The following is a 17,365-nucleotide window of genomic DNA, read 5'->3' as shown; positions in this document are numbered from 1 at the left end:
GATTGGGACCAGCTGGAGGGGGCGGGGGAGAAGGGGTTCAAGGAGTCTCTGGTGCCCAGCTCAGGTGACTTGGAATCTGACAGGCACAGGGCAGCTGTGCACTGGAGGGTTATACTGGTGAGTAGCCGAGGAATGGCCAGTGGAGGTGGCCAGGTGGGCTCAGAGACTGGGGGGGTTCCTCAAGGTGAGGCCCCCAGATGCAGCTGTGAACTCTCAGTACAGCAGGCGAGGCTGAACCTTGGGGACCAGCCCAGCACTCAGGACAGTCTGGGGTCCCAGAAGGAGAGGGACTCTAGGGGAGGGTCTGGGCCAGTGTCTAGGATAGGGTCCATGTGGAGACCACCTGGCTGGCGGGGCCATAAACCTGGGGGAGGGGGGGCATTTGAAGGGGCTCAAGGGAAGAAAAACGAAAGCAGGGCTTCTGGGAAAGGACGCAGACACGACGGAAAACGTTTCAACGTCACATTTATTAGGAGATCTTTTCCAGTGGAAGTGATAAGTATTTACCATAGAAATTTGCAAAACACAAGTGCAGCAAATAAACTACGATTACAGATAACAGCGTAATGATCACTACCATCAGTGCTTCTGGTGAATGTGCTTTCAGTCTTTTCTCCGTAGACCCACATGCACACCTTTTGTTGTTGTTGCTGTTGTCATGGTTAAACCAAGACTAGGTTCATGCTCTGCACCAAGTTTCATTATCTGTTCCCCAAATAAAGACTGTGGCTCCCTGGCATTCAGTAGACTACACAGTGATGATTCCTGACGGTGGAAAATTCCAGAGCACAAATGTACCATATAAGGAGCAAGGGGTTCGTTTGCTAAGGCGGTAGGAACTTCAGAATGTGTTTCCGCGCTGAGAAGAACCCTCAGCAGTGCCGGAGAGGTGAGGGCCTGTGGGGGGTGCGAGTGGGGTGGCATTTAAGGCACAGGTGGTGAGTGGAGCCTTGGCCATTTCTAAAAGAATATTATCCTTCTTTGTCTTAGCACAGATTTTCTAAAAATGATAAAACACGTGTTCATTTTCAGGAGGTTGAACCATTTCAGAAAGTAGTAAGAAAATAAGTTGCATGGCATTCTACCAGCTGTTAACAGTTGCGGTGATCGGGAAACTTGAGAATCGGGGGCTCAGGGCAAGGTGTGAGGGTATGCTCCAAATTGCCCAGGTGGGTGTGGACCCGGCCTCTCCTACCCCCAGGCCAGCTCAGCAAGGGGGACAGTGCCTTGCTCTGGGGCTCAAGAGGCGGGGAGAACCTAGCGCTCACCAGCCCGTGCCTCACTTAGGGGGCAAAGCGCTCTCAGAACGGGAGCCTCGGTGCCCACGTCCTGGAGACACAAGGACCCAGCAAGGAGCCGCAAAGCGGGGTTCTGGGCGCTGGGCGGTGGCCCCGAATGTTCACAAGGAGCCTGCCTGGGAGGTCCCAGTCTCATGGCAGCTCAAGGCTCACCCAGAGGCTGTTCCTAGAACCACATTCTCTTTTCAAGGGGATGTGTTTGCAAGGAAGTGCTCTGTCTGAACCTGCTGGTTCTTCAGCTGCAACGTGCTTACACAGCATAGGTGACGGCTGCAGCTTTGTGAGCCGATGCTGAGGATTTTGAGCCGATCAGTGTCTTTTCTGTTCCACTCGAATGCATAAATGAAAACACGTTTCACCTTGAGTCACATTACTCTGTCCTTGCTGACAAACCACACCTGGGGAGAAGGTAGGTCCCTGTCTCTTTGTCTCTGTCGAGGCTCAGGGAGTACAGAAGCGGGAAGGGGCCATTGAGGAAAAAGGGGCGCAGACCACAAGCCCCTTCTGTTGTGCTGGGCTCCTGCCTGGGGGCCGGGGATGCCCGTCTGTGCACCGGATTTTTCCTAAGGCTTGCTAACACCTCACTGGTTCACATAACCTATAATGCAACACATAATCAGATTCCTGTATATTTTATGCAAAACTCTTATCACATATTTAGGCTAGGGCAAAAAAGTGTTCCAAAACGTGAGTCAGTTACCGCCTTTTAATGGCCATGACCAGCAGCGCCCTCCCTGGAGAAGGCTGCCCCCCCACGCCCCCCCCCCCCCACTGACCACCTCCTCTATGGGAGATGGGATCACGTTTCTCTTCCTTGCAGCCCCCAAGACTGCACAACGGGCAGCCCAGCCCCCAGCCACAAGTCTCCCACCACCTGTCACGACACCGGCTGTGGGAGGAACCCTGCACTGGGAGGGCTACAAGACGGAGCTGGCAATGCCCCTCCCCACCGGGCTTCCCGTTGCCATTTCCCAGCCAGATGAGCTAACAGACACAAGAACTTACATATCGGACTTCCTTACGCTCCCGACCACCACACACACACCCTAAAGCAGCTTAGCCTGAGCCTGGCTTTTCGTAAACACAGTACATCGCTTTTGGTTTCAACAATCTGTAAATTCGGCACAGAGGCAGGACCCCACGCGTCACAGACACTGGAGCATTAGACGCCAGCGTGCAAGTACCCATGCAAAGATCAGAAAGGCCTAGCATCTATGAGAGGACGTCCTAAACTTGTCTCCTCAAATGACTCAGAAACTCGTCTCCCCTCGGAGGGTAGGGAAGTAGGGGTCTTGCCCAATCCCAGCCCCAAAAGGCCAGGCCGGACAGGAGGGTGGCGCTGCTGAGCGGCTTGGCCCCTACTGGACGTCCACAGGTGTGCAGGTCCGCTAGGGAGCCAGGAGGCTAGAAACGCCCTCATGTTCCCCGGGGAAGGCCGCTGGCTGCTTGCCGGTACCTGGGGTCCGAAACACATGAAGGACGCTAACTCAGGTCTTCAGTCTCGGCAAGGATGGAGGGACACCACCAGCCAAAGCTGAGCGCCCCACCGTGCAAGCTCTGGGCGCCTCCGGGTGGTGGTGTCCAAAGCCACGGCGTCCCCGTGATGTCACCATCCTGGGATTCTAAGCCTGTGGCCCTCCCAGCCACCTGGACACTTCCCACTGGACGCCCACGGGCACAACAGAGCCCATCAGTTTCCTCACGCAGACCAGCTCACCCACCAGCCTGCACTGCGTGCCATCCCCGGGCCTCCTCCTTCTGACCGGCAAGTCGGAGGTCCGACGAGAATCTACGTGACTAGGCACACACACCCCTGCTTCCAGATGAAAGGGGTGCCTGCCAGACCCACACACCCACAACCAAATCATCTACCTGGCGCGTGGGGAAGAGATGCGTCACCACTTGAGAACACGCGTGCGAGGTGATCCACTGTAGCCACCGGATGTCCTCAGGAATATCTGGAAGCCACGTCACCAGTCTGCAGGGATAAAACCAAGACACAGACACAAAGCACACACACGTATCAGCATGAAAACGAGCCCAAACAAACACAAAACAAAAACCGAAGGCGGGTATCTTACCACCATGCCCTTTGTCCAGGTAAACCGCCAGAGGCACTCCTCTAATTCTAATCTGATCAATCCCAGAAGGTGGATTAGGGACGGTCAACCAAAGACAAACCGATGTAAAAGCCCTAGAGCAAAGTTAGGTCACTCTGGGCTTGCTTTCTGGGCTCCAGAAAGCTCAAGGGGTACACGTGGAAATAAAAAAGGTCCTGGTTTGCCAGGCTTCCCCCTTGGGGCAAGGTGCCTGCTGTAGCTTATGCAGAGAATCTCGTAGCCAAGGTGGCCCAGGGTTGTGTTCGAGCCCAGCAGACTCCCCCGACCCCTGACGCCCAGGTCACCAAAAGGACCCGTGTGGTGGGCTTTGTAAACGCCTGATCAGACCCCACCCCAGGGCAGAGGCGTCGGGGAGCAGACGGCTGATTCAGTAGAGCGGGGAAGGGACCTGGACAGGTTCACCAAGGACAAGAGGACTGAGCCGGATTCTGAAGGGTGGTCTGGCCTCTAAAAGGTGGACGGAAGGCCATGCCGACCAACCCCCTTAAAAAGACCGTAAACGCCAACGGGAATCTGAAGAAAGCAGACGTGAAACAAATACCCTGAATTCAAGAGTCTGCCTCATGCCCTCCCGACACACCATGAATAAAATCCCCAAATGAAAAGCGCAGACCTACAAGAGGGAGCAAACGAGAAAAGCATCGAGAAAAGAGGGGGGGCTCTTCATCGAGAAAAGCGAGGCACCTTTCGGGGTGCTCCTCACAGACAGGGAGCTCCATCCCGCTCTACCAGGAGCCAGGCCACGGGTGAAGACGCGCACGTGGATTCTCGCCATCTGCGCCCAACCAGGGAGGAAGGCACGAAGCCACACAAAAATGCTCACCTCTGGACCAGAGCAACGGCAGATTCCACGGGCAACGTACAAGGCAGCATCGCAAAGGACAAGATCTTAACTGGCAAGGAGTTGCAGATCTTGCTCATGTATCTCTGCTGGCTTTTAATCGCTTCACTCAGAGCTGAAAAATACAATTTGGAGGCGTGCCTCCCACCAGCGTGAACACCAAACCACCTGTCCAGGTAGTGCTTGGAATTTCTGTGAAATACACAAATCCTGGCGTACAAAGAATCAGACGCATTCACAAATGAGATCCAACGAGGAGTAAGCCCAGAAGAGCCCTTCGATAGCCCACAGGATAAAGGGTTCCCAACGAACAACTCTCTTTTAAACGAGAACCATTTTCAGGGGCGCCTGGGTGGCTCAGTCGGTTGAGCGTCCGACTTCGGTTCAGGTCATGATCTCACGGCTTATGAGTTCGAGCCCCACGTCGGGCTCTGTGCTGGCAGCTCAGAGCCCGGAGCCTGCTTCGGATTCTGTGTCTCCCCCTCTCTCTGCCCCTCCCCTGCTCATACTTTGTCTGTCTGTCTCTCGCTCTCTCTCTCTCTCTCGAAAATAAATAAGCATTAAAAACATTTTTAACAATAGCTAGTTTTGGTGGGATACACAAAGTTCCCAAATACCCCATCGACTTTATGAACTTTTCTTTGGACCTACAGCCGCGCTCTGCTTCCTTCTGCCTGGAACCCTCTGGCCTGCTACCCCTCCCCTCCTTTTGTTTTTGTTTGTTTGAATTTGTTTATTTATTTTGAGAGACACAGAAACAGTACGGGTGGGGGAGGGGGAGAGAGACGGAGAGAGAGAGAATCCCAAGCAGGCTCCGTGCTGCCGGCACAGATCCCAGAACTCCTGAAACCACAAGATAATAACCTGAGCTAAAAGCAAGAGTCAGACACTTAACCTACTAAGCCACCTGCTGTCACCCTTTTGTAATGACCTCACGACACCTCAGATCACATTAACCCAGGCAGCTGCTGGCTTGCATGGTTATCACAGTAGGGGTGTTGGTGCCTTGGGGCAAGGGATGATGTCCCCTCAAATGTCTTTGAATTTCCCCAAGTGCCTGATCTGAAGCTGGCTTGTGCACTCCTGTCCACCTAATAGTTGATGATGTGATAAAAATAGATCACCACTTGGGGCGCCTGGGTGGCTCAGTCGGTTGGGCGTCCGACTTCAGCTCAGGTCACGATCTCACAGTCTGTGAGCTCGAGCCCCGCGTCGGGGTCTGTGCTGACAGCTCGGAGCCTGGAGCCTGCTTTGGGTTCTGTGTCTCCCTCTCTCCCTGCCCTTCCCCCCCTCATGCTCTGTCTCTGTCTCAAAAATAAAGAAAAACATTACAAAACCTTAAAAACAAAATATCACCACCCAACGGAGATTCAACATTGTGGGGAGGCAGGGAAACACCGGGGCGGGGGATCCTCAAAAAAGAAGGCTTTGAGACGGGTGGGCAGGCAAAGAGCGGTTCTGAAACAACAGACCCACCCCCGTGGCCCCCGGAAATCCAGTGTGCCTGGTACTCAAAACAGCTGGAGTCAGCTTCCCTCTGGCCATGACCCCACGGGAAGAGAGACTGAGCAAGGTGCCCGAGGGGGGTGATGGGCCTGCACCAGGAGCGGGGCCCCCACACCCCGCCCTCTCCATCTCCTGCAGGGCCGGGTCACCTTCCTCCACAACACACAGAAAAGAAGCCCGTTGGGTCGCTGTCACGGGAAACGACACCGCCTGCCATCCCGCCACCCGAGCTGCCGGTACCTGTGGTGAGCCTGGGCGGCAGGGTCTCCAGGATGCTCTCGTCCCAGGGCAGGATGCTGACACGCAGGTGGTCCAGCAGCTCGTCTCCCTCCATCTTCGTCCCCCAGGCAGCCGCCCTCGGGGGAGACCCCGGCCTCGTGTGTTCCGAGGGGGGCACGAGGAAGCCCCACTCTTCTGGAGATAAACTCAGGCCCTGCCGAGGCCCGCTGCAGATGCCTGCCAAGGGTGCGGGAAACCAGGCACCGGGTGAACTTGGGCGGCCGGGGTCACTGCTCACACACCCATCCACAGAACGACGTGCGGGCAAAGCCACGGGCCGTAGGCCTGTTGCCAGCCAAGTACGAGGCGAGGCGGGGATCCACGAGGGCAGGCGTTCCCTGCCAGGGAGAAAGGAGGGTGGGGCTTTGAAGCCAGAGAGATGTGAGTTTGGCTGGCTCTGGCTTGATCACCCACTAGCTGTGTGGGCTCCACAGCCACACGAGGGGGCATGAAGGTAAAACGGGAATTCTAATTAACGGGTAACAACTGAACCACCGGCTAAGCCTGTGTTGTGGGCCCTGAGTTAGGAACTTCATAATAATCTGTTCCCAGAGGACAACCCCTACCCGGGCCAGCCTGGCTGAGGGCCCCACTTAGATCTTTAGACTCAAACCCAGCACAGAAGCTGCAAATGCCAGGCTTTGGAATTACCAAGACTCCAACCTGGGCATTCTTAATCCAAACTCCCTTTGCTACAGATGGAGAAACAGAGGCCCTGGGAGGGAGGTGGTTTGTCCAAAGTCACCGAGTTAGGAAAGTCACCGAATCACCTGAGTGCGACCCTAAGGGGTCTGCTGCTCCGATTCCCAGGTTCCCTCCAACTTCCGTCCCCAGCCCAGACGGCTCTCCGGCACTTTGGGGCCCTGACATCAACTGCCTCCAGCACAAGTGGCCAAAAATGTCCCTGGGGCACTGCATACCCACCCGGCCCGCCAGGAGCAGGCCACCCTTCCCAAAGAACACGTTCCCTCCCCTTCCTGAGAGCCCTGAACCGGGGGACAGAGCATCCCCTGCCCAGGCTGCTAAAGCCAGAACCCGGGACTTCGTTCCAGATTCTTCCCCTTCCTGAATCTCTAACCGGTCATCTTTGAGCCCTGTCCTCTCGGGCCTCGCCAGTCCCCCAGAGACCAGCATCTTGCCCTCTCCACCTGCAGCCAAAGCCCTCTGCTGACCTCCCTCACTCCTGCTTCAGCAGCCCTCAGTGGCTCCCCACGGCTGCAGGCGTCAAGAGTCAGCCAGGCCCAGCCCTGCCCCTCCCCCCTCTCTGCCCACCTCTCAGCGTCCCCCACCCCTTGCCACTCCAGCTACGTGCGCCTTCTTCCCATCCTCCAACCAACCACGCTCTCTGTGGTCTGCAAGCCTCCTGTTCGTGTCCCCCGTGCGTAGGACGCTCCCATCCATCCCCGAGTTGCAACATGATTGACATCCTCCTGAAGCCATGCCTTCCCCCAGGCCATGCAGATCCCTCCTGCGTGATCCTACGGCATCCTGTATCTTCCTATCAGGGCACTCGGCACACGTCATCCTTCCGTTTACTTATCTGCCCGCCTGACCACCAGACTAAACTCTAGGAGGGCAGGGGCCACATCTGCCTATTCACTGTGGCATCCCGGCACAGAGCCAATAGCTTGGCACCTAGAAGGTATACAGTCAACGCTTTCTGAGTGGACAGATACGTGTATGTCCTTTTAACCATGACTTCTCCTTGGTCTTGGCCAAAGACTAATTCCGAGAAGCCATACAGAAAACGTACGTACTTCTATTATTTTTATTTTTTTAAAGAGGGCGCAAGCGGGGCAAAGGCAGAGAGAGAGGGAGACAGAGGAACTGAGGACCCAAAGGCGGCCTCTGCACTGCCAGTGGTGAGCCTGACGCTGGGCTCAAACTCGCCAACTGTGAGATCACGGCCTGAGCCGAAGTCGGACGCTCAACTGACCGAGCCACCCAGGCGCCCCAGGAACCAACGTTTAGTATTCAAGAAAAATAGCTCCAAATACATCTAATATTGCGAGAGCCCAACTCCCACAGCCCAGACCAGCCAGATGACCCAAAGGCAGGAACCCGTCCCACAAAGGACGTCAGCTGACCTTGAGGGTGTGACCCACACCTGGCTGGAGACAACTTGGGGCTCAGGGCCGGAAACCTTGCTTAACTTCCTCTCTTGTTTACCAAAACGTTCAAAATAGTTCAAGCAGAAAAGAAAAACGAACAGAACGGCTTTTGCTGTTCAGACAGGTGGCACTAAGGAAGGAGAGAGCCCCGGAACTGGGACACCCAGTGTCCCCGCCCCAGCCCTGCCGCTCAGTGAGTGCAGTGTGGCCCCTGGCTCACATCCATCTCCCCGTTTGTAAAATGGGACAGAGATTTCCTCTCTCAGAGCGCTAACATGCGGGGTAAGCAAGTTGCGAGGTGAAGACGCTCAGCCCTGAGTTTCTACCTAACTTCAACCTCCAGCTGCTGACTGCTAACGAAAAGCTTGTTAAGAAGGACACGTCTGCCCCCCACCTCGCCCATACGTACCGTTCTCTTCCAAGAATCTGGTGGCGTCTAAATACCCGCGGAGGCATATCTCTCCAAGCACCTGGCAACACATCAAGTAAGGTCACTGCAGCGGAGGGGGCCGTTCCGAAGGCTCCCGAGACAAACAGAAGAACCCTCCCCACTCCGAGCTGCTCAATGGCCCAGCACAGCCCCAGAGACGCTGGACAAAGGGCTCTGTGCTCTGAAAAAGCAAAGGTTCCACTTTCGTGCAAGGCTGGGCTCAGAGGACATCCCCTCCGTGGAGCCTTTGCCGGTGGCCCGGCATGACGGGGGCTGGTTTCTCCGGGCCCCCTCCGTCCCAAGACCAGCCTCCACCCTAACAAATACCGGGGCGCGTTCCAGCTGTCACTGGGACAGTTAACGGCAGCCGTCTCTACTCCTCTGAATACAAACCACACACGCAAACCAACGTACAGCCTCCCCTTTTCGCCTGGAGCGCACACTGTCCACACAACAGCCTACACACAGCCTTCCTTCTCCCCAGAGAACCTTTCGTGTCCAGGGTTTACACGTTTTACGTTTTGGTTTTCTGTTTTCGTTTTTCGTTTGTTTGTTTGTTTTAATATCAGGGAGAAGAAACCTCCTACAACAATCGAGAAACATTAAACCACCAAATGTGGTGTGGTTCTTGACCACACTTGCAAGTAAGAATCAGAGCCCCTTGGAGGTGGGATCTGAGCTACAGGGCTGTTTAAATCTTCCCAGGTGATTCCAGGGGTCAGAGTGGGGCAGCACTGAGCTCCCAGGACGGACACTCTTCCCTGAGTTCCTTTTCACTGGGGGGAGGGGGGGCTGGGAGGGGAGGGGAGGGAGGGGAGGGATCTGATTCCGTTTGTGGAAAGAGCCATTGTTAGCTATCCTGGCAAATGGGGAAGCAGAGAAGAGCTGCACCCCCAAAACACACAGCCCCCAACTCACCTTGAGATCTGGAGGAAGTAACGCTCGTATTAGAAGGTAGACATTCTCTGGGCAGAGGCGCAAACTGAGCTTGGTTAATTCCACGTGAAGAAAGTTTGTGGACTTGACTTTAGGGCAGATATCATACTCCCCAAAGAAGGGGGACACGGTGATGGTCGTTTTGGAATCAAAGAAGGGGATGTTGTTAGTTATTCCTCCATCCACGTATCGCTTTTATGGGGAAGAGAAAAGGACATAGCGTCAGAAACTCCGGGCTGGTGTTTTATGTGTATTTCAGATTATGGGGAGAGGCCTCTCAGAGCCTCAGGCTGGTATGGTGAGAAGACAAGGTTCTGGAAACTTTCTGTCAACAAATCCTCATCGAACATTTCTATGCCAGACCAGGCTCTAGGCTGGCACTCAGGATTGCTGTATCCTGTTGTGTAGTTTGTGCACCGCACAAAAAGTGCCTGGCAACGAGGCGGACAGAGGCTGGAGCCCAGCCCACATTGTGCTGGCCAAGTCTGAAGCCCAGGAGGCCACCTCTAGGTGTGCCCATATAATTTGCATGAAAGGGATCTGTTTGGGCAGGAGCTCTGTGTGCGCTGGAGACAGAGTATGATGTAGACCCTGCCATGAAAGTGACAGAGGTCATGGGTTAGATTCCAGACCCCTCTTGCTGCTTGGAAAATCAGGACAAGCACCTTGAGGAGCTTTGGAGACCTAAATGGCCGTGAACCCGGGATCAAGGCAGCCAGAAAAACATTCTTTGTACCCACGGCCTAGTGGCATCTGGGATCAGCTACTGTGGGCATCAATTTCCCTACATCCATATCCTCCCACAACTTTAGGCTGGCGCAGGCAGGTTTTGGTACAATTTGGACAAAGTCTGCACCCATCAAAGTGAAGTCTAGAATGATTCCCAAATCCAAGGCCATCACAGCTCAGCTGTCTGTGCCCATAGGCGAAGGCCTTCAAATATCACAGCCGGAAGACTTCCCAGCCAATCCTTCCCGAGCCCTAAACAAGTGCAGAGAACGGCCCATGCTCAGCCACATCTTAGGCATGAAGAGATGCTCGCCTTAGGGGCACCCGTGGCGCTCAGTCGGTTGAGCGCAGACTTCGGCTCATGTCATGATCTCACGGTTTGTGAGTTCAAGCCCTGCCTCAGGCCCTGTGCTGACGGCTCGGGGCCTGGAGCCTGCTTCAGATTCTGTGTCTCCCTCTCTCTCTGCCCCTCCCCCACTTGCACTCTGTCTCTCTCTCAAAAATAAATACACATTAAAAAAACTAACATATTGGGGCGCCTGGGTGGCTTGGTCGGTTAAGCGTCCGACTTCGGCTCAGGTCACGATCTCACGGTCCGTGAGTTTGAGCCCCGTGTCGGGCTCTGTGCTGACAGCTCAGAGCCTGGAGCCTGTTTCGGATTCTGTGTCTCCCTCTCTCTCTCTGCCCCTCCCCCACTTGTGCTCTGCCTCTCTCAAAAATAAATAAACATTAAAAAAATAGTTTAAAAAAAAACTAACATATATACATACACACACACACACACACACACACACACACACACACACACACGACGTGGCCCAGAAGGCAGCTGCCAGGGGCCCAGGATCTAGTCCAGAGCCTGCAGAACAGACAGCTCGGCCTGTGTTTCCCCATCCCAAGTAGGGCTCAGCAATGGACCAAAACACATACTTGTGGAATGGAACCAAATCCAAAGCCCTGTTGGCAGCTTCTGCCCAAAGCCATGGGCCGCAAAGGGCAGAATCGGACCCACGGTGGGCTGAAACCCTCAAGCCCTAAGAATAAAGCACTACCTTAAGCAAGTAACAGACCCTTAAGCATCTTATACTTTAACCGGGGCACTGGGGACCTATCCTTGGTGCTCTGGCAAAGATTAAGTGAATCAGCTTACCTTCCGGGTAGGCAGATAATTAATTCTACATGAAGGTGGTTTTGTTTCCCCGGGCAGCCTAGAAGGGGGCTATGGCTAGGGAACCTCTGTCTGAAAGGCCAAGAGAGCAAAAGACTCTGCATTTGGGGACGGGTCCCAGGCTGCCTGGAGAAAGTGCTCTGCAGGCAGGAGCTGTGCAGTTTAAAAGCAGTTTAAAAGCAGACTCGGGGGACGCCTGGGAGGCTCAGTCGCTTAAGCGTCTGACTTCAGTTCAGGTCATGATCTCACGGTCCGTGAGTTCGAGCCCCGCGTCGGGCTCTGTGCTGACAGCTCAGAGCCTGGAACCTGCTTCGGATTCTGTGTCTCCCTCTCTCTCTGACCCTCCCCCATTCATGCTCTGGAGCATGTCTCAAAAATAAATAAACATTATTTAAATAATAAATAATAAGTAAATAATAAATAAATAAATAAATAAACATGTATCTGTCTCAAAAATAAATAAACATTAAAAAATAAATAAATAAATAAAAGCAGACTCGGGGTGCCTGGGAGGCTCAGTCGCTTAAGCGGCCGACTTCGGCTCAGGTCATGATCTCGCGGTCCGTGAGTTCGAGCCCCGCGTCGGGCTCTGTGCTGACAGCTCAGTGCCTGGAACCTGCTTCGGATTCTGTGTCTCCCTCTCTCTCTGACCCTCCCCCATTCATGCTCTGGAGCATGTCTCAAAAATAAATAAACATTATTTAAATAATAAATAATAAGTAAATAATAAATAATAAATAAATAAATAAATAAACATGTCTCTGTCTCAAAAATAAATAAACATTAAAAAATAAATAAATAAATAAAAGCAGACTCGGGGTACCTGGGAGGCTCAGTCGCTTAAGCGCCTGACTTCAGTTCAGGTCATGATCTCACAGTTCGTGGGTTTGAGCCCCGCGTCGGGCTCTGTGCTGACAGCTCAGAGCCTGGAGCTCCTTTGGAATCTGTGTCTCCCCCTCTCTCTGCCCCTCCCCTGCTCATGCTCTGTCTCCCTCTCAAAAACAAATAAACGTTAAAAAAAATTAAAAACAAAAAACAAAACAAAACCAAAGCAGACTCACCACGCCTCTGAAGGAAGGAGGCATTAGGCCACAGTAGAAAGGGATGAAGGAGGAACAAACCAAGGCCTGAGGAGACAAAAGGAAGTGAAATTACAGGCCAGAACAGCCTGTCTTCGATTCCCCTGGGCCAGCATGAGCCTTCTTCAAATGGACAGAGAAGCAAGCCTAGAATGCTCTTTGGAGATGGGGTGCTTTCATGAACGAGCTGAATGGGTAACAAACGAACCCTCACGCTTGTGTTTCAGGCCTAAGGATGAGCTCCTAAAACACTGTGGGTATCAACTTCCTGTCCCTTTCCCCACGGGAGAGAGCCGTACGGGGCCCTCGCAGACGGGACCCAGCGTCGCTGACTGACAGGGAAGACACCAGACAGGGGCTTTGCAAACGCTGACCTTCCTTAGAATCACGTGGAAAGCATGCCGCCCACACACTCCACGGCCTACCCCAGGATTCTGACGTAGCAGGCTGGAGGCACCCGAGAACCTACCACCTGAACAGGCTTCTAGGTGCTGCTGATGCTGGGGGTCCAACCAGCACACTGAATAGCATGGAGCCATGGGGCGGGAAGCAGGACCGACCCCCTGAGAGAACCCGGCTCCTGCGAGCACGGGCCAGTGTTGGCTATCTAGACAAGGCTTCTGGTAACAAGGCTAAACAGAGGTTGATCCTGGCTGCTGAGATGCTGCTGGTTACACGTGCCAGGCTGCTGGCTCCTATGGGGCATATTAAGTGCAAAAGGCATCAGCCAAATTAAATGGGATTTTGAGGGGCGCCTGGGTGGCTCAGTCAGTGAAGCATCCGACTTCAGCTCAGGTCATGATCTCACAGTTCAGGGGTTCGAGCCCCACGTCGGGCTCTGTGCTGACGGCTCAGAGCCTGGAACCTGCTTCGGGTTCTGTGTCTCCCTCTGTCTCTGCCCCTCCCCTGCTCACGCTTTGTCTCTGTCTCTCTCTCTCAAAAATAAATAGACATTTAAGAGAAAAATAAATAGGGGCGCCTGGGTGGCTCAGTCGGTTGAGCGACCGACTCCGGCTCAGGTCACGATCTCACGGTTCGTGAGTTCAAGCCCCGCGTCGGGCTTTGTGCTGACAACTCAGAGCCTGGAGCCTGCTTTGGATTCTGTGTCTCCCTCTCTCTCTGCCTCTAACCCACTCATGTTCTGTCTCTGTCTCTCTCAAAACATAAATAAACATTAAAAAAAAATGTTAAATAAAGAAAAGAAAAATAAATAAATAAACAGGATTTTGATACAGTAAGTGATCTTCTCCGAGCTAGACCCTTAGGCCAGAGGCGAGTAATCCCACCCTCGTGGGACCTTACTCCACATGTGCTCATCGAGGAACACACATCGTGGGGATAGGGATCCTTGGAAGACGTGGTCACGAGCCAAGTCTCGAAGGGGGGCAGGTAGTATTTGAAACTGAAACTGCCTGCGGGCATCCAAGGTTCACCTATGCTAGGACCAGACCACCAGAGGCACACCCAGTTAACATCACCATGGGGGCAGGAAGCCAACCAGCATCCCCCCTAATCCAGTTCCCCTGCGTCTTAAGAAACGAGGCCAGTGGCCTATGACAGCCCTCCCTGGGTTGCAGCCAATCTTACTGGACAATCCCCCGGGTAAGCAAACTGCTTACATCCACAACTTCGTCTTTGGACTGAAAATCAGACACCAGCACACTTTCCCCATCAGACACTCTGGTGAGTGAGACGCACATTCTGCCAGAGACGAGCGTGTGGACGTTGGCTGGCAGGTGTCTGTGGAGATGTTCTCGAATGTAGCTAGTCACACGGAAGGACGGATGGAAGATGCCAATGTTCCGTCTCCTGGCAGCATAGACGAGGCCCATGAGCACATGCACGATCTTGTCTGGGGGGCGGCAAGACACAAACATACAAGGGATGGTGCCCCGTGGAGATGGCAGTGACCAGAAACCAGGCGGCAAGGAAGCTGCCAACCGTTTTCCAGTCCTGCACGAATACGGCAGCCACATGAGGCTATGGAGCCCTTCCGACGCGGCTCAGTCCAATCCGAGATGTATAAACGACGCACCGGAATTCAAAGGCTTCATACAAAAAAAAAAAAATCTAATAAAAGATGTCATTAATAATGTTTTTATATCGGTTAGCTGCAAAAATGAAAACGATAGGCTGGCTGTATTGGGATGAATGACATTTTAATTTCAATTGTATCTTTCGCTTTTTTTCAGCTCGGCGGCTGGGAAAATGTGAAACAGCACACGCAGCTGCACTGTCTTTCTATTGGACACTGCGGGCCCAGGTTCCCGCCACGGGAACAGGCCCCCAGAGGCCCAGGGGAGCTCCCTCTCACCTACACGCCCCCAAAGCCCGAAGCGGGAACTCCTCAGGAAGGGAGCGTCAGCACAAAGGACCTACCTAACACTGCAGGAAGCAGAGAATGAGTGCAGGCTGGGGCCCCAGTGCGAAGCCTGCCTCCAGCTCCTACTAGCCGAGCGACCTCAGAAAGTCGCTTCACTGCCTCTCTCCGTCTCAGATTGCGCACGTTTTCACTTTGGGGACAGAGGGGATTAGATACACTACCATCTGTAAGGCACTCAACCCAGAGAAGGCTCCTCGTAAAGGACTAGATTTAATCTTCAGGCTCTGACACCAGGATTACCGCTGTCCAGTGGGCATGGGCCACATTCGTGCTCCGACCAACCTCACTCAGCGGCCTGGACCACTCTGGCCGATTTGCACGGTGCTGGCATTGCAGGACGAGTCCCCACCCCGACCCCTGGGTCATAAATCCTGAGATGCGGAAGGACAGACATAAGCCAGCCCGTCTTGGCCCACCTCTGACCTCAACTCAACTCTCCCGACATGTGTGGCCCCACGGAGCCCAGGTGGAAGGGGCAAAGTTGCACACAGCTGGCACATTCTGCCTGCCTCTCCTGCCGAGCACCTGGCTTAGAAGCACTCATGGGAACTCTTTCCAAGTTGCAGCCCTAGGAAACTTTCCTCAGTGGTCCCCAAGTGAGACAGGAGGTTAAAGCAGGGCTCCTGCCCAAACCTCCAGACCCCACTTTCCAAGGATCTGGTGGTCCCCAAGCCTCTCCCTGTTCTACAGGGCACAGACCAGGACTGCACCTGTCCTCTGCCAGTTAGGAACCCTCTCTATACTAGAGTCAGCACAGGCCACCTTGACACACAAAGGCCGTCTTTTATCACCCCCCGAAGCCCAGAGTGTGCAGACTGGCCATGTGGCCACACGAATCCTCCCTGAGGCCACAATTCCTGCCCTTTGCTCCCCTCCCTGTCAGTGGAGAAGCCAGCTGGGGCCTCTCTCCTAATCCCCACCTCCCAGTCAGCCCAAGGCCTGCTCACTGATCCTATCTAATTGCAGGGGATTCCTGGCCACCGGGATCAAAGTCATTCCCTGCTGGTGGAGTCTAACAGTCCCCATTCCCGGGAAAGGCAAAGAATAAACTGCTAAGGAAGTTGAGCAGGGGCCAGTGAGGTGCGCGGTCTTCCGGTCTGGGGATCTCTGGGTGCCAACAGCTCTAGCTGCCACCAGTCCCAGGTCCTGTCCCCTGGCTCAGAACCCCAGGCCACACCCTAGTTTGGCCCAGCTGGGCACAAGCTCCACATCTGTCCCTCCCACAACTACCCACATACACAGATGTTTCATTAGCACAAGATTCAAATGCACAGCACCTCATTTCCAGCGGCACTGAGCAGGGTGGGGGTGGGTGGAAGGAAGGCATGGGGGATGTCCAGGGATCTACCCCAGCCCCTAGGAACGATATCTAGCACTCCCCCAATACACACACACACACACACACACAAAACATGCGCCCCACCCCGCCTTGTCCCTTTAACCTCAGATCAGCAAACCTGCCCAGGAAAACTCTGGAGGGTTGTCCTCCCCCTGAAAGGCTATCCAGCCCCCAGGAGGTGGGGCGGAGGGGGGATGTCTCCAATCCCTGTAGTCGCCAGAGCGAAGAAGGCTCCCACCCCGGGTAAGGGGCCAACGCCCTGCTCCCGGGGGCAGTCCCGCCCTGCTCCGGACCCAGGGCAAATCGCCCAAAGCTTTGTGAGCTGATGGGGACCCTAGGGGCCAGCTCCACCCTCGACGCCGCATCCCCGGTCCTGCTCCCTCCTCCGCGTCGCTCCAGAGGAGCCCACTCTCAGTCCCGGGGCGAAGGGCTTCCCGCAAGCCCGGGCGCCAGGGCGGGGTTGGGGTGGGGATGCGCTCGGGGTTCCCACGCCCACGGCAGCCAACCCCAGGCGCGTCCCCCTCCCAGGCTGGCGAATGAGCCACCCGCCGGCGCCGGGCGAGAGGACACTTCGGAGGAAGCCTCTGTCCGGGCAGGGGCCCCGGGGATGCACTCCGCGGTGTCCGCGTCCAATGTCAGCTCCACCGGGCGCCCCGCGACCCGTCCCCGCGCGGAGCCGCGGCGGTGGCCCGGGACATACCTAGGGGCATCCCAGAGAGGAAAGTGACGCAGTGCAGCGCCCCGGCCGAGGAGCCGAAAAACATGCGCGCGTCGCGGAGGAGGTGCGGGGCGCGCTCGCTCAGGCAGCTTGTCACCCCGATGTGGTAGATGCCCAGGAAGCCGCAGCCCGAGAAGGACAGGCTCCAGTCGCGCCTGGGGTCGTACATAGCGGCGGCGCTCCGGGGGCCCGGCGCGGGGGCTCTCGGGTCCGCGCGCGCCGCGGACGGCCGTCCCGCTCCGGGACCGCGGCCCGCCCTGCACCGCCGGCGCCCGCGCGCGCTCCCGGGGCGGCCTCCACGCCGCGGCTCGAGCAGTCCCTGCGTGACGTCAGCCCGGCAGCCCCGCCCCCTCGGGCCATGCAAATGAGGGGCCGCCAGAGCGCTAGGGGAGGGGAGGGGGGAGGGGGGCGCTCCTGGGTCTGGGCTC

At 55.3% G+C, this 17,365-nt stretch overlaps 1 protein-coding gene across 1 annotated transcript; it reads right to left on the bottom strand.

Annotated features, from left to right (window-relative positions):
* Positions 1 to 448: 448 nt before the first annotated feature.
* On the bottom strand, positions 449 to 17,236 carry PNPLA3 (patatin like phospholipase domain containing 3). Its single transcript, XM_053894951.1, has 9 exons — positions 16,920 to 17,236; positions 14,117 to 14,349; positions 12,480 to 12,545; positions 9,504 to 9,713; positions 8,565 to 8,625; positions 6,006 to 6,221; positions 4,242 to 4,374; positions 3,172 to 3,276; positions 449 to 2,762 (listed from the first exon to the last, which is right to left on the bottom strand). The coding sequence occupies exons 1-9, from the start codon at positions 17,104 to 17,106 to the stop codon at positions 2,687 to 2,689; spliced, it is 1,287 nt and encodes a 428-aa protein (XP_053750926.1). The 5' UTR covers positions 17,107 to 17,236; the 3' UTR covers positions 449 to 2,686.
* Between the last annotated feature and the right edge of the window lie 129 nt (positions 17,237 to 17,365).

Source organism: Panthera pardus, unplaced genomic scaffold (assembly GCF_024362965.1).
Source record: "Panthera pardus isolate Hobbes unplaced genomic scaffold, ASM2436296v1 HiC_scaffold_6, whole genome shotgun sequence".
Lineage (NCBI taxonomy): Eukaryota > Metazoa > Chordata > Mammalia > Carnivora > Felidae > Panthera > Panthera pardus.
The sequence above is the reverse complement of the archived record's forward strand: the minus strand, read 5'-3'. Positions and strand labels throughout refer to the sequence as shown.

Excerpts from the sequence above, each read along its gene's own strand:
- PNPLA3 (XM_053894951.1), bottom strand. The coding sequence starts at position 17,106 with ATGTACGACCCCAGGCGCGACTGGAGCCTGTCCTTCTCGGGCTGCGGC. Across the intron at positions 14,350-16,919 it reads CCTCTCTGGGATGCCCCTAG|ACAAGATCGTGCATGTGCTC; the intron begins GTATGTCCCGGG and ends GCCGCCCCCCAG. Across the intron at positions 2,763-3,171 it reads CATCTCTTCCCCACGCGCCA|GACCCCAGGTACCGGCAAGC; the intron begins GGTAGATGATTT and ends TCATGTGTTTCG.